The 17,146-nt window shown below is 38.0% G+C and overlaps 1 protein-coding gene across 6 annotated transcripts in view; it reads right to left on the bottom strand.

Annotated features, from left to right (window-relative positions):
- Positions 1-17,146, bottom strand: part of LOC124262918 (thymosin beta-like) — a 63,804-nt gene that overhangs the window by 11,728 nt on the left and 34,930 nt on the right. For 3 of the 6 annotated variants that reach the window (XM_046697519.1, XM_046697521.1, XM_046697520.1), the window contains exons 2-4: positions 11,081-11,219; positions 6,142-6,255; positions 397-510 (exon numbers count right to left, since the gene is read on the bottom strand). In XM_046697519.1, the coding sequence (XP_046553475.1) occupies positions 397-510; positions 6,142-6,255; positions 11,081-11,192 (340 nt within the window). In that variant the 5' untranslated portion in view covers positions 11,193-11,219. Of the gene's footprint in view, positions 1-396; positions 511-6,141; positions 6,256-11,080; positions 11,220-11,845; positions 11,954-17,146 lie in introns of those variants that run through there. The other 3 variants (XM_046697518.1, XM_046697523.1, XM_046697522.1) reach the window with 3 other exon arrangements.

Here is a 17,146-nt window from a genome sequence, read left to right as displayed (position 1 = left end):
ACATTATACCCATGTTAAACAAATGACACCCTAAGTGAGTTAGTGTTTCCACTACATCAAAGCATGTGTTGACGTATTTGTGAGGCATAAATCATGCCTTACAGAGTTGTTTTATGGATGAAATCTTAATCTGATAAATGCTCATCTACTTTTTGAATCAGCAATAATCTTCCTTATCGAGACAACCATTCCTTGTCATGGTTAAGGGGTAGGTATCAGGTACACCAAGGCTGTGGCTGAGAGAGGGTGAAAGGAATGTGGTGGGAATGTGGTTGGAATCTGGGAGGGTATGTGGATCAATACTTCGATGATGGGTACTTGGGTTGGCAATATGGGTGGATGAGTACAGACACACACTGTACAAATACAATGTACGTCATGCTCAGTAACACCTACTTTGTACATCGGGCAGGACAGTCTTCTCCTGAGAAATAGTGCGTTTAAGCTCTGATCGGGGAAACTTGTTAATGTCCTGGAGGTGAGTTTCTCGCTTCTTCTCCTCATCTAGAACTGGCCACGATTAGCCGTGCAAAGCAGACGTCAGAGTGCAACAATAAGCAGACGGGCAGCAATAAAAACCCAAGGGAATGAGGAAATAAAAGGAGAAATTTATTAAAACCTTGACCTTGAGGTCAAAATATAGAAACAGTGTCACATTAGCTGTACCCAAAGGTCACACTTGCAATCATTGGAGAAAGGAGATAATCAGTCATTTATGTGTTTCAATATAATTTTAATAACACGACATTAAAAAAATAAAGTCTTTGAGTGGGGTAGTCAAAAATAAAGTCTTTGAGTAGGGGTAGTCAACAAATAAGTAGATGCTTGATTGAATCATTTTAGAAGATGCTATTTGATGAACATGGAGATTTTTCTGGGTTACATGTTCATTTTTTTAATTCTTAAAAAGAATAAAAAGAAGATGTAACCCAGAAAAATCTCTATGTTGAACAAATAAGTATTTTATTTTTTAGAGAGTTTAGAAAATACTAGATATCTCAAAATAGTTATGATATTAAAAAATTATTTGCTTTGGTACAGACTTAATATGACACTTTTCTTTGTGCAAGAAGATGAACTCATTAACTAAGATGGTTTAGTAAAGCTCCCACAATGAACATATTGAACACAAAATTCTAAATAGAATTGGAGATCTATTAACAAATGAAAACATGAAATGCTGGAGGTAATCAATCTGTACTGATGCTTGTTGCCAAGAAAAAGGTGTGATAAAATATACGAAATGAGCAAATGAATGTCGACGTTGTATATTGAAGTTGTTATTCCATGCAGTGTGTACAGTCTCCAGTTATATGACACACAGGATAAACACACAGTGGATATATGCCTTGTTATTCCATGCAATGTGCTGTGGGTACCATACAATGAGAATTTGAGAAATACATGACCAGGTGCGATACAAGTGTTATTACGTGCCAGCAAACTGGCTATCTCAGGGAAACCATGGGTTGCTTTCATTGATGTTTACGTTGCTTGCTTCAAAAGGTATCATTACATGAAGAGACAGTGTAAAAGTTCTGAAATCAGATCCTTTTGGAGAAGTCATGAAGTATAGTTTGGTTTGTTCTCAGGAAAGAGTAAATGTTGTTTACAGTAGTCGCATTAATAAAGACAATGCAGGGAAGGTCAAAAAGAGCTTTGGTGCCACTCGAAAAAAAAAAAAAAATATTCAGCTCTGGGTAAGGGTGTCCAGATAAGGGTCAGTTTGGCAACAGAGGAACACACCTGTTTGGAGAGAACAGAGGTGGGGAGGACAGAATATTCTCTGATAATAAATGAAAGCATAAAATTCTTTGATAGTCTCTCTGTTGAAAATGAGACATCTGTATTGTCACCATGGGTACCCTGTTCCACTGATAGGATACAATACAACAATGTGACGAGTTACATGATATACAATGTGCTACTGTACACAGAAGATTCACTACATTTTTACTCAAGCTCCGACTTGTGTTTTCTGGTTTGCAGGAACTTTCATTGCATGCCTGTTTCAAGCAACACGTGTACTGATAGCCAATCAAAATCTATGAACAACATTTGATGAAATTGGATTAGCACTTCTGATTGACAAACTTTGAAATTGATAACATGGGCAATTGAAGATTTGAACCCAAAACCACTGGGTTCTCCAGCAAGGATGCAACTGTGTACAGTACCTTAAGATTAGATGTAGAACAAGTAATTACGGCGTCAAGAACCTACCTACAGGACTACCATGACCCATGGTTGGTCATGTGATATGTTTTAATGACAACAATGATAAAACTCCATGGTCACACTACAAGTCACTAATGTTTGTATCTCTTTAAGACCAGGCACACATTCCATCTGACTTTTATATGTTTTGAGTAAACACGGCTTCTGACAACTTTAGAGTATGCATGACCTGACTGTATTAAATGTCACTCTAAACATGTCTTATCTGGGCTTTGGCAAAACAATTCCCAATCTGTAATTTATTACCCATCCATTCAGACCCACAGCCGATACCTGGGTGTGGGAAATAGTGAGTTTAATACTATGGTAGAAAAGGTTGACCCGACCTAGCTTTACCAGAGACAATTGTGCCACTAGACTAACATCTTGTCTCTGAAATGAACATATTTTACAGAAGAAAAAAAAGTTTATAAATTAAAATAAAATACAACAAGAGTCATCAGAAGATGACATATCCCCGGCCTCCACATCTTTGAAAGAACAAAGCATCTGACAGTTACTTAAAGTCCAGCTTGATTTTAGACTAAGTGCAAATCGTTTCCATGGAAATCATCAAAAAAATAAATGACAAAAATCTGCAAATAGCAAAAGGCACCACTTTGGCATCTGCCTCACATATCTGCCAAGTTTTGCTGAAAGATATTAAGAAGTTTTTGAGTTGTGCTCCGGAAACGAAGCCCACCCCTCACTTTTGGGACTAAGTCCGAATCGTTTCCAAGGAAACCGGAAAAAATAAAAATGCCAAAAATCTGCAAATAGCAAAAGGCACAACTTTAGGATGTGTTTGATATATCTACCAAGTTTTGTTGACAAATATTATCACGGTTTTGAGTTGTGTCTCGGAAGCGAAAGCAATCCTTACTTTTGAGACTAAGTCCAAAATGTTTCCATGGAAACCAAGAAAAATATAAAATGCCAAAACTCTGCAAATAGCAAAAGGCACCACTTAAGGTTCTGTTTCATACATCTACCAAGTTTTGTTGAAAAATATTGAACGGTTCTTGAGTTATGCTCCGGAAACGAAGCCCACCCCTCACTTCTGGGACTAAGTCCGAATCGTTTCCATGGAAACCGGGAAAAGTAAAACTGCTAAAAATCTGTAAATAGCAAAAGGCACCACATAAGGTTCTGTTTGATATATCTACCAAGTCTTGTTGAAAATACTGAAGCGGTTCTTGAGTTGTGCTCGAGGAACGAAGCCTACCCCTCACTTTTGGGACTAAGTCCGAATCGTTTCCATGGAAACCGGGAAAATAAAAATGCCAAAAATCTGCAAATAGCAAAGGCACAACTTTAGGATCTGTTTGTTATATCTACCAAGTTTTGTTGAAAAATATTGAGCGGTTCTTGAGTTATGCTCTGGAAGCGAAGCCCACCCCTCACTTCTGGGACTAAGTCCGAATCGTTTCCATGGAAACCGGGAAAAATAAAAATGCCAAAATCTGTAAATAGCAAAAGGCACCACCTTAGGTTATGTTTGACATATCTACCAATTTTGGTTAAAAAATATTGAGCGGTCTTTGAGTTATGCTCCGAAACAAAATGATTACGGACGGGCGGATGAGACGGACAGGGGACAGAGAGGTGACGACTATATCCCACCGCATTACATGCCGGTGGGATAATAAAAGGAGCCCAGTGACTTTCATTTTCAGAAACTGTGGTAAACTAGACTTGCCACACATTCTAGACTTGCATGGACTGCATTGGGTATATGTGTTTCAGGGTCTGTATGACGGACTATTGAGCCACCTGTGATCCCAACTCATGCTGGGAGGAATCTGGATGATGGGAAGATGTCAGTGGGTGAGATACAGGATTACAGGGGGATGCTAGGTCAATATGGAGATATCACATTGCTATACGCTGGGTTAAAGACGAGGATGGGCATCATCTAGGATATACACTGGGCTACATACATGAAACAAATCATTGCCCATGAATGTTTGCTCAGCAACATGGTAGATGTAGACTGTGAACATTGTCTACTGGAGTTGTGAACTTACATCCAGCTGTACAATCTGACAATGACACTTCGGATAAAGTCTTTAAATCAATACAAATACCTGTCCTCAAAGTATGTTTTTCATAAAACACTGTCACTGTCAAATTATGTTTAGATGAGGTCTCTCCAAGTTGTAGTTGTTATAGGTATGAGGTATTACTGGTTGTGAAGCACGTCCCAAGACATAATACAATTATGGAGAATTGAACCCAGGTTTTCAACATAAGGGAGTGCATTAACCACTAGGCCACCCCAGGACCCATTCACAAAAATGACTCTGGCCCCAAATTATGTAAGCATTCCAATGACTCTGTCACTAAATTAAATAAGCACCCAAGCACCCAATGACAATGCCCCACATATACAGTCACAACAAAGCAACATTTTTAACTCTTTCCCTGAATAAAGTACCATAGCCTGAAGCCAAGTCAAGCTTAGCAAAGTAAGAATGTCCCATACTGTAATAGACCCGGGCCAGACAGGGTAGAGTAACAAAGCTCTCCTTCACAAGTAAAACTGTCTATTTCACCCATCAGTGACTTACAATTGTGGCACTATTTTGGCACACTGCGTTTTCATACTAATGCCTTGTATGTGATTTTTTCATGTAGAGTATGCTGAAAGGATTATCACAATAGTGCAAAACTTTAAAATGTCAATCACTTTATAAAGTATTAGGCATTTCTTAACCTCCCCTTTAGCTACTGTATATTTCATGTTTCCTGTATCTATAACATATGTTATATTTGTGATGGCATTGTGTAATCATAACTTTCCTGTATCTAGTCTTGCAAAGATCATCAATACAGTGACACAGTTCTAAAATCTGATTACGTTTGATGAGGGTCATGTAACTTAGTGTGACTTCTTGTACATGACTTTTGAAGATGCCATATTTGTGTTTATTGTCCACACGAATCAGAGTTACCTGGTTAATCAAGATCATGGGGTGAAGAAGCCAGTGGTGGATAAACATGCTCATTGAAAAGACTGCATGCAAAATCAGATCAGGTGTTAGCATCCTCAACTATATATCTGCCACACACTAAATCATTGCAAATTAACTGCTATAAACACAGCTTTTGGACACAGCCTTTGCCTGAGCGCCTCTGAGCAATTTGTTGGAACAGGTGCTATATAAATATTAACTTTATTATCATAAATATGTAGACAATGTCAAGGACAACCTTCTGTTTAAAGATTAAGCAGGAAACAACATGGAAACAGAATCATAACAACCAATCATACTGCAGCAACACTGTAACTGCAGAATCTATAAATGTAAATAACCAATCATATCACAGCAATAGTGAAACTGCTGAAACTCAGAATCTAAACTATAAAGCATAGTGCAACAATGCAACAGCAGCCATAAATATAGTGCAGTATTTTGCAAAGCGTTGGCAAGATATTCAATTTAAGCTGTGCAACAAGCATGATAGCCATAAAGCAAGGCAATAATAACAAGCAAACTCTAAAAGCATGAAGAAGCAATGGACCTAAACACTACACAAGGTGAAATATAGGCCATCGGGAACTCACGTCATGTTCAGTCATAACATTTGCGAATACTGAGAATTCATTCACACTAAATAACAGGGATGAGAATAGTTTGTTCTTAGTAAGAATCATCGAACATTAGCCTGGCGGTCTTGTGAACTGTATAATTTATTTTTATGTTTTGTTAGTATGTAGGCAAAATATAATTCTTGACCAAAAGAAATTTGTGTAATTCTACGGAAATGAAGAAAATTCTTATCCCTGCTGTTTCTATCCATTTCCCGAGCATTGATGATTCATAATTACAGCAATATTCGCAAATCCCATGATGAAACTTTGAAGGAGCACCTCCAGCCAATCATATCAGTGATGAGGGCGGAGAGACAAGCCAAACTCACTACTGGTGTCAGGCAGAATAGACCTTTCCTTGGTTTCCGTATGATGGAATGAGGTTTTATCAAACTTGTTGACTCCTTCAAGGACTTGTTGATGATTCTTCTCCTGATTTACATCTACAACATCATGCGGTTGTCATAGAAACAGATACAGCTATGCCAGGGGCCATGTCATCAGCAAAATAAACTATTTTGACAAAATGTCTCCATAATAATTCTGTGATTCTGCCTTCAAATGCAAATTTTCACAAAGTATGCACATGGCCCCAGTAGCAAAGAATATTTTGATCTTTCAGTCGCTTTTTGGTTTCTTTTCCACATCTATACGATTATTTGCATCTTCCTCAAGATCAGTACTTGCTTGACAAGTCCATCTCCAATCAAATATCAAGATGCATTAGTGTACGTGTACATCTGTTGAAATAAGGACCAATCTTTAAATATATGGAATTTGAAAAAGTAACTAGTTCATAGAAGAATATTTAAGACATTTCTGAACCATTTATTGCTCCATTTTCCTAAATAACATTTTCAGATCTCAACCAAACGCTTGTTATCTAACTGCAGAAACTTTCTCAGCACATTGTTCTCCTTATATTGATATCAAACATCCGCTTAACAACTGAAATATATTAACAAGATATCTGTTTTGACTTTTTGCTCAATCAAAGATGGATGCTGAGGTCATTCCAACAGATAAACAATCAGCGATTTGGCTAACAAAATTCCATTAGAATATCTAAATGATCAAATCAACATCTGCTATGGCATTCTATGGAAATTAGAATTCACTTTTCAGAACTTTTCTGAATATGAGTAATCAATGACCTGGAAAATGAACCAATCCCAAATCCAGAAATGTCATCAAATTCTACATTTTGTTAAACACTATCAGGCATATTATTTACTAACATACAAATACTGCAATATAGTGTAGTACAGTAACCATGGAAACAACTGAAAGATCTGTGAAAGCTTAAGCTGAAAGACTCTAGAATATCAAATAAAAATCAAAAGCTCAACATTCATGTCCTTACAACTAATAGGTGGTTCACAAGACACAAATCATGCCAATGTCTGTAAACCATGTAACACATTCTTGAAGTGTACTGCTTGTCCATGAGGTTATACAATGACCTTGTAGGAAATCATTAGGAATTACTTTGCAGTATATAACTTAGTACTGTCGGAAACCCACTTTGAATAAACCCTCCATTTAACTGTAGAAAAAGAAGATAAGAAACATTTTCCTGAAAATTATCAATGAACATATGAACAGAGAACAGTAAAGAGTTTTATGTTTAAAATAACAGACAGGCACAATAATTAGGCTATTTTCACTATTGCCATACAAATCCAATAATACCCATGAATATTGCACAAGTATGGCAATAGTTGTCAACAACTGCAACATTACTGTGACAATATAAAACCAACTTTAAGGCTTCATAATTACATCGATTAATGTACTGACTGACTGAGTTTGGTTTTACGCCGCTTTTAGCAATATTCCAGCAACATCACGGCGGGGGACACCAGAAATGGGCTTCATCGATTAATGTAACACAAACTATTACAATAGTTCTGACAATGTCGAGGTCAACCAATTTCTCCCTGTTGCTACTCAAACCAGGAAGTAATACCAATCTGAAGGAGGAGTAAGGATATACTCCAAAACGTTGTGTTCCTCATAAAGAAGTTGACGTCCATAAAACTCTCTTCCCTAATCTGAAGAAGAAAACCTTGTGAAATAACACACAGGTTTGAATTTTGACGGTACATTTTTTTAAAAGAAATAAAAATTAGTGCATGTGAAACTAGGCGACACCTCTTCCACGCAGTTGTGTGTAGGAAATCCATAATAGCTAGAAGAAAGAAGTGACTGTCAAGTAAATATTCAAATTTGGCTCAGGGCACTTACAGTGAGTGAGTGAGTGAGCTTAGTTTTACGCCGCACTCAGCAATATTCCAGCTATATGGCGGCGGTCTGTAAATAATCAAGTCCGGACCAGACAATCCAGTGATCAACAGTATGAGCATCAATCTGCGCAATTGGGAACTGATGACATGTGTCAACCAAGCCAGCGAGCCTGTCCACCGATCCTGTTAGTCGCCTCTTACGAAGAGCATAGGTTACTGAAGGTTCATTCTAGCCCGGACCTTCACGGGTTCTTACAGAGAGGGAATGAGTTAGTTAGTTAGAAAGCACTATTCCAGCAATATTAGAGCAGGGGATAACACAAATAGTCTTCACACAATGTACCAATGTGGGATATCGAACCCTGGTCTTCGGCCTGATGAGGACTTGGCTTTAAACCGTGGGCATTTAGAAAGATTACCTGCTGACTGGTCTAGAACATGGTCTACTTCTTGGAGTTTAATATTACCACATATGACCGTAAATAAGCCACATTTTGAGGACCAAAAACAAGCGGTCTCCAGATGGAGGCTTATCTACAAGTTACACTTTCGTCAAACATTTTTTCTGGTTCGTGTGAACGAACGAGAAAACAACTTTGTCAGTGAAAACATCAAAATTGCAATCAAACATCACTAGACAAGACTATTTACCTTTTCAGTTCTAATTTGTTTTTGCTGGGCATTGTATTATATATTGACACTCTATTTCTGACGACTCATCAAGATGAGAAGATGAACAAAGGTTGGTGAGTCTGCTTATGTACGGAACATACCATTTTGATACAGATTTTAAGGGTCAAGTTAAGACCTTGGCTTATCTATAAGATTGGCTTATTTATGGTGATATACCGTAAATACAACAAAAACAGTATCATAACAAAGTCAACTAAAACATTCTTGACTTAATGATTTCCTCACACACATGTATTGAATATATATGGCATGGTGAGAGATACTATGTACCACAAAAAGTAACATGTAAAATTACATTCTCTTTTGACAGGCCCTCAAGATTTCTGATTTTTCAGTTTTTGTGGATATTTCCTGTTTCCTTAAAGGAAACTAAGACATAAGCACCTGACAACTATTAATATAAATCAATATGCATCAAATGTCTAGATGATTTGAATAGCATGTCCTGAATAAATATCAGCAAAGCAGTTTTCATGACAAGAAAATGTATTTAAGGCCAAAATATTTACTTTTGTTTAAGGTAACCTTTAGTCAGATTGTTTCTTTTGCAACCCAAATGTCTATATAACAGCTGGGAACAGCCATCAAGAAATCATATAGGGAAAAGGTGTGAGCTTCAGCATATTATCACTGCTGAGGGCTACCTCCGAATTTCAGAAAAAAAATTGTAAATGCCAAACAAACATTATTTAAAAAGTATATTTAGGGACTGTTCATAATTTATGGCTAGGGATGATGATGATGATTTTAAAGGGGGTCCCACACGTTTTGTTCTGGGGAGCTAGGGGATTCAGCAATTTTGCACACATGTACTAGGGAGGTCAAAATTTGGACATAAAAATTAGTTTAAAATTATGCTTAGAACTTATGGGAAGGGGTGTGTGGGGTGGGGTGGGGTGTCACTGATTTTGTACATGACATACAGGGGGGTCACTTATTTGTACATAAATTTTAAGGGGGTCATTCACATTGTACATGCTTCTCCATAAAAATCATCACCCCACCCAGCCATAAATTATGAACGGTCCCTTAGACAATAAATTTGTATCAGCTCATATCTGTTGCACCTAGACTAACGCTTAGTCTCTGAATATGTATAATTTTGATAGTAACAAACAAGCCCATTTAAATTGAAAAGGAGCCCCAAGGAGACCAGAGATTCAGAACCTGAGAAAATCTAGACTTGCTTTATTCAGGGCTTTAGCACTGCAGTCAGGAATTGGCAGTAGGGAAAATAATGTGGTTCAGGGACTGTGAGACAGACTACTGTCGCACCCTGAGACATGTCTACTTTTGGTTTTGGATCAAAGAAGTAGACAGCACATGCCTTGTCTACTTAGAACAGATTTCTGAACAAAATCAACAAATTAGCCCAAACATGATTTTTCTTTCAATGAGTCATTTGGATGTAGAAATGTGTATATTTATCTGTTGTAATACAAAAATTGGATGACAATTATGCTGTCAAAAATAACTTTGCATTTTTTGGTGCACTTACATAAACATAAACTTGCATCTCGCCATAGCATAGCTGAAATAATGCCAATGTGACATTAAAACTTAACCTCACTCACTCGTACATTTATCAAGAAAGTGATTACCCTTTGCAGCTGCAGCTTCTCACACACCACTTAGATATGGTTATCACACAGCACACAGTGCTCTATATCACACTGATATATCATGTCTGACAACCACCACCAATGAGGAAGCATGTGTCTGATCATCTGATTGAATATCAGCACATGGAGTGGATGAATACAGATAATATACACCTCTTCCTGCTGTAGAATGTCTTCTTTACATGTACACTTAGGACATGTATTTACTGTCTGGCTTTAACTTTGCACATGTAAACACGATTTACAGTGTTATCTACACATAAGGAGCGATTACTTCTACTTGAGTAATCCACAACAGATCGTATCGCCTAACTTGTACAAATATGTGTTTGTATTCATTCATTACCTCCTTTAAATCTTAAAAAGAGTTGATACGAACATTTTATGTAATGGATTTATGAAGCATTCATGCTTTGAGTTGAGTCTGACATGGACAAATATTTCCCTTATTCATTAATAATATTGTCTACATTTCAAAGGATAGTTGGATAAGAACCTTTCAAGTAAAGGATTTGTACAGCAATCATGCTTCCAGTTCAGGAAGATAGATTGAAGCCATAGATACTGCCGGATAAAATGGACATTGTACGTCAGTAAACGGGATACCATGCAGACATGCAGGGGTGTTATTTCTTCACACATCTGATGAATCATCTGAAACAGCAGTTAGTAAATAAAGTTATTTGTAGACTGTACTGCAGACCTACCTTCCATGGAGGGCAGAGGGTTTTTCTCGCTTGTGTCCACATGCTTCAGTTTGTGATCACCCTTGATGGCGCCCAAGAGGGTAGGATCAACTTTCTGTTCAGTGGCGGCCATTTTGAATAATTGAGATGCTGGTCAAATCTGAAACAAAAGAGATTTCATGTCATCTAAAAGGTCTGAGAAAAGTATGAGATCTTGTACCAGCCTGGTTGTATGCCATGAACTCCATAGACTGACGTTCTTGTCAACACTGATAGACACTGTGTCGGTAAAATCAGCCAGAACACGACTGACAATTGTTGTCACCACAGGGTAAACAATACTCCACAACCATTCTGACCATACAATTTACAACATGAACACTGGTTTCTTAAGAAAAATCCAGGGAAAAATCCAGAGAAACTAGGCAATGGGTAAAGGTTCCCCGCTAATAAACATGCAACAGAAATTTCAGCAAGAAATGAAAATTAGATGCTGCAGTAAGGACTTTTAAGTTAATAAAGTTAGGAGAAACAACTATTCCATCCCTATCTTCACTAGTACAAACCAACTGAACTCGCAGCTGTGGCCAACCCTGAATCATAACACATAAAATTTCCAGAGCAGCCCACCTTGCCCAAGCGATCTACATGATCTAACCTAAAGAGAAAACAATGGTGGATGAGTTAGTGATGAATATGGTTTAACACCAATTTAAGCAATATTCCAGCAACATCACAATGGCTTGTGCACATTGTATAAGTGTGGGGAATCAAAACCTGGTATACCTCAGTGTCTAGTCCTAGAGCTGTAACACCTGCTGCAAGCCAGGTACAGAATGCTATGGATCACTGAACACGGAGTATTTACACTTGTGCTGTCATCAGCACGAGATATAGCAGTCATGTGAATCATCTGTATTTATATTCACAGAAGAGATATCATAAACCACCTGAACACAAATACACGATTCTCTCGTCTGACATCAGCAGACGTCATGTCTTGAAGAATGTAAACAAACACAAATCAGCCTGTGGACTTAAACACTTCTATGGACAAGGAAATATAACCTCATAAGTACAGTATTTTTTTCTGGATCATCAGGGTTATACATGGCCAGTGGACCTTGACAAATGAATGCCTGGATGAGCCTTCCGTTACCCCACGACTACTGAGTAAGAATCTAGTGATGGTTCTCCTCATTACCTTGTGGCAGGGTCATCATCCTCAACCACATCTCAAATGGTTCCATTTTGTTACAAGGTTGCAACAGAATGAAAATGACATCAAATGGAAACATAGCAAACTTTCTTGTGTTGTTCAAGGAAGACTAGGTACAAACTCTGATAACAGTGACATTAAGTTTACACCTGAACTAGTCTAAAACCCCAAGGAAAATGAACATGAAGTCACCTATCATGGGCTACCCTGATCACATGACACACTAGCCCTTGACAATGTAAGTCTCTGAAAAACAAACTTCAATTGCAAGGTTCTTCACATCAATGATCAAATTGATCTTTAGAAGTCGTGTGTGTGTGTGTGTGTGTGTGTGTGTGTGTGTGAGACTCTCTCTCTCTCTCTGTGTGTGTGTGTGTGAGAGAGAGAGAGAGAGAGAGAGAGAGAGTCATTGGCACAATTCAGTCTTTGCACCCATCACACTCAGATGCATTCAAGCTATGTGACAACGGTCTGTGAATAATGCAGTCTGGACCAGACAATCCAGTGATTGACATCATGAGCATCTGACTTACGACACTTTTTACGAAGCATAAAACTCATACTTTATTATATCCAACAAATGACTGGTGCTCAGTGTCAACCCACAGTTTAATATATCTGACTTACTGTGGTCTTCAAGATTTCTTACAACAGTCTTGGGAAGCTCTGAGACAGTGTTAGCTCTGTGAAGCTCTGACAAAGAATGGTTTCCTCATATCCTGACAGAGAAGATCTTCCACAACAAACTACAAGCCCCCTGTGCAACATCTACACTCTCTGAACAAGGTTTGGCTTATCACCGCTTGGACACTACTTCAGTCATCAGTATCAGCTCAACATGAGGGAGGTTGTATCTGTTTAACACTGTAGGGTAAGTGAGCGTGTTGGGTTTTATGCCGCTTTTAGCACTACTACAGCTATAGCAGGGGACTCCATAGACTAACGCTTAGTCTCTGAATATATATAATTTTGATAATAACAAACAAACCCATTTAAATTGAAAAGGGCCCCTGGGAGACCAGAGATTCCTGAACCTGAAGAAATCTAGACTTGCTTCATTTAGGGCTTTAGCATTGCAGAGAGGGTTAGGCAGTAGGGAAAATAATGTGGTTCAGGGACTGTGAGAAAGACTAGGGACTCCAGAAATGGGCTCCACGTATAGTACCCATGTGGGGAATCAACTGGTTTTCGCCTTGACAGCTTGGCAATTAAACCACTATAGTACTGTCGGAAATATAAAAAAGCTGTATTTCCTCATTTATCTCTACAATTTATGTAGTTGATATGTGAAAGTGTGAAATATCTGTTAAACTAAGTTCGGCCTAACTACAGTCTCGGTGGCAGAGAGATAGGAAACGGAGAAAAGGACTTTACTGAGGGGAAATTAGTGCAGAAATGAGCAATGTGGGTTTTCAAAGTCAAAAAGACTTAGTTGGAACAGACCATGGCTTTATGCAAATTAGTGTGCGACGATATTGTATTTCAAAGGACACTTTTTAAATGCCCAATTTGAAATTAGACGTAGATTCATTATAAACAATAGCTGACGTAAAAATAATAACTTTTATACCGAAACTATTAAGGATGTAGCTACCATGCAGTCTCACTGTCACTATAAAAAGGAGGGGCCGCCTCAAAAAGCAAAACCTGGGGTCGGGCTTGGGGATAGAGATATCAGCTAAGATAAGATAATCCTTTAGGGCAATTATACTGGGGAGGTACACGGCACGTCATAACAATTTACAAATAATATCCAGTCCTGTCGATCTTCGGGTGGTCATGCCACCTATATACTACGATGCATTTCTATGGTTTTCGGGTATCATACTCTTTTACATATCTCAACATAAACTATATGAAACTATATGAAAGAAAGACACGTAAGATGTTAATCAATAGATGAGACATAGTCAACACACATGAAAAGCACAAATATCTTTGAGATGACCCCTTGTGCCTGTAGGCAGCATGTGCATTTCATGCCAGGTGAGTCGACGGTCCGTCGTCATACCTGGCTGAGCGACCTAATTGCCATCTATAGTCTGATCTATTGTTTTCAGCAGCTATTCGTATTTTACCCGATTTTGCGAGTAAACATGCTTTTCTGGATATCGTATTACGCATCCCACTGAATGCCCAGTTAGGCCGAAGTGGGTTATTTCGACATATGCTATTTGCAATTGTGTAAATGTTAGGGATACAGAGTAACAGCCTAAAAACAGTTTTTTGTCTATTTCCGACAGTACTTTAGGCTAGCCCACCGCCCCTTATCACTGTAGGGGAACTCATGAGCATGGGTACGGTTTGTAGGACGTATAATAATTCGGATTAGAACCCAGACCAACAGACTCTCATTGCTTAACTCCTCATATGGCGAAAGTGTGATCCATGCACTGACATCCCTTTCTATGGGTCTAACTCAACAAATAGTTTCTCAAACACTTCAGACATATTATTTCCTGTTGTTGACTCCACAAGCCAAGGAAATATTTCAGCAGACACGCGTACCATTCTGTAGGTCACAAGCACATGATTACAGGGTTCACCAAATAAACACTTCTTTTTATTCAATCTGTGGACCATCAAATACCTCGTGTTTCAGAACGTGTGCTTGTGATTCATTTAACCCAATAAATGTGGTATTTTAAGCAGAGTAACAATTGAATATCATTGACTCAGAACCACAGTAATTGCCAGTTACATGTTATATCTAGGGTCAATTTACCTTCACCTGTACAAGCTTAAACACAGGATTATACTCAATGATGTTTGAAATCACAGTCTCATGAAAAATATCTCAAACTGTGAGGTGAAATTGGATTTAATGTTGTATTCAATATTATTTTACTAACAGAGTGATGTACATCTACACGTGTATGGGGCTGCTTGCACTAGTCTTGACTTTTGCCAGTTTTATAGTGCTGGACCACTGACAGTGAGTGAGTGAGTGAGTGAGTGAGTGAGTGAGTGAGTGAGTGAGTGAGTGAGTGAGTGAGTGAGTGAGTGAGTGAGTGAGTGAGTGAGTGAGTGAGTGAGTGAGTGAGTGAGTGAGTTTCATGCCACTTTTAACAAAGCAAGGGACACCACAGTCAAGCTTCACACTTTGTACCCATGTGGGGAATTGAAACACTGGTCTTTGGGGTGACAAGGGAACACTTCAACCACAGGTAAATACATGAATGTGTGTTGGGTCTAACACCACTTTGTAAAGAATTTCAGTCATATCCTATTGTTTCAGCTAGATTTTGAGAGGATGAACAAAAAAGATTGCAACAATAAAAATAAATTACACAACTGTCTTCTGAAATTAAGTTGAGTGAGTCAGTTTGGTTTTATGCAGCTGTTGGCAATATTTTAGCAATATCGCGGCAGGGAACAGCAGAAATGGACTTCACACAATGTACCCATTTTGGGCATCGAACCCGGGTTTTCGGGGTGACGAACGAACGCTTTAACCACTATACTACCCCACCGCCCTTTGAAATTAACATGTTCTGGGGAACTATGAAATCTTACCACAAACCATGTTAAAAAAAAAGTTCAGTTAAAATTTGAAAAGAAAAACAGTTTGAAAAAAAAAGTTAAAAACCCTACTTCTACAAATAGTAAAAACCATAAAACTGCTGATATAATATACAGCTCTGTTACAGTCAGGCGTAAGTTGTGAAGTGTAAGTAACTAATTATACAACTCGTCAGAACACGACTGACCAAGAATCCATCATCCTCCAAATCCCCAGGCTATGCAAACTATTGCAAGCATGGTTCATCTCCTGCAAGACGGACTTGAAAACACTGAAAGTAGGTTATCCCCAGGGAAACTGTGGGTAATCTCCTGTAACAAGTCGCGAACCCTGTGACACGACCCCCACCCACACACCACTACAGATGTCAACACTACACCGCCAACATTTACATCACACCCTGTCTGGGTATTGCCCTACCTTGAAGACAAACTGTTTCAGTGTGACTCACTCACTAACAACAGGAAAATCATACCATATTGAGAGTGGGCCTACGCGTTTAATGTTGGATATAAATCAGACCACTTACCATTGCTCATCTGGGGATCCGATATCTTATGGTGTGGACAGTATATCAATTATTATTTTTAATCATTCTTCTCTTTCTGTTAATGTTAACTGTTCCCAATAAGGAACATGTTTGACTAATTACTGTGAGAAATGAAAGAGAATCCATGATATCCTACATAACTACAAATATTTTATACTAATAATACTTATGTCTGCCCACAATATTTAAAGGAGGTGAGCAATGGCATAAAGATAAAACAATATTTCTGAGCAGAAATTACTGCCAGTTAAAAGAAAATACATATTGAAAAGTCATACGTACAATCTAACACAGCATACCAAATTTTAAAACAATTTTTTATATTTTAAGCATGGAAAAAGAAAATTAACTTTTCAATAAAAAATTTAAAAATAATTAAAAGCAGGCTTTTCCAGAAACAAGAATGAAATTGTGTCTAGTCTAAATATAAACTAGAATTGAATCTAGAGTGCCTCTGTTAGCTATCATAGAGACCAGGCACAAAGGCCAGATTGTCTGTGACAACAGGTGTACAGTATCAGTTACAGGTAAGACTTTACCTGTACTGCACAAAGCTGCTACCTAATTAGCATAAAACTGAATTTACTGACATAGAAGAGAAAACGGAAAAACTTCATCATTCATGTAGCAGGTTTTGAACAGAAAGAAATCACATCTTGATTTTAACCTGTTAAAAAGGATGTAAATGCTAAATAGTAAAATATTAAACAAAAAATGAGTAGTAAATAAACCAAGAAAATATTTAGTCCTGACACCACCATTGTTAACAACTGTAGACCTAAATGCTGTTTTGAA

This window comes from Haliotis rubra, unplaced genomic scaffold, assembly GCF_003918875.1.
Source record: "Haliotis rubra isolate DU_JTF1 unplaced genomic scaffold, ASM391887v1 Scf86, whole genome shotgun sequence".
In the NCBI taxonomy this organism is placed as follows: Eukaryota; Metazoa; Mollusca; class Gastropoda; order Lepetellida; family Haliotidae; genus Haliotis; species Haliotis rubra.
Note: the sequence above shows the minus strand (reverse complement) of the source record. Positions and strands in the feature narration are given on the sequence as shown.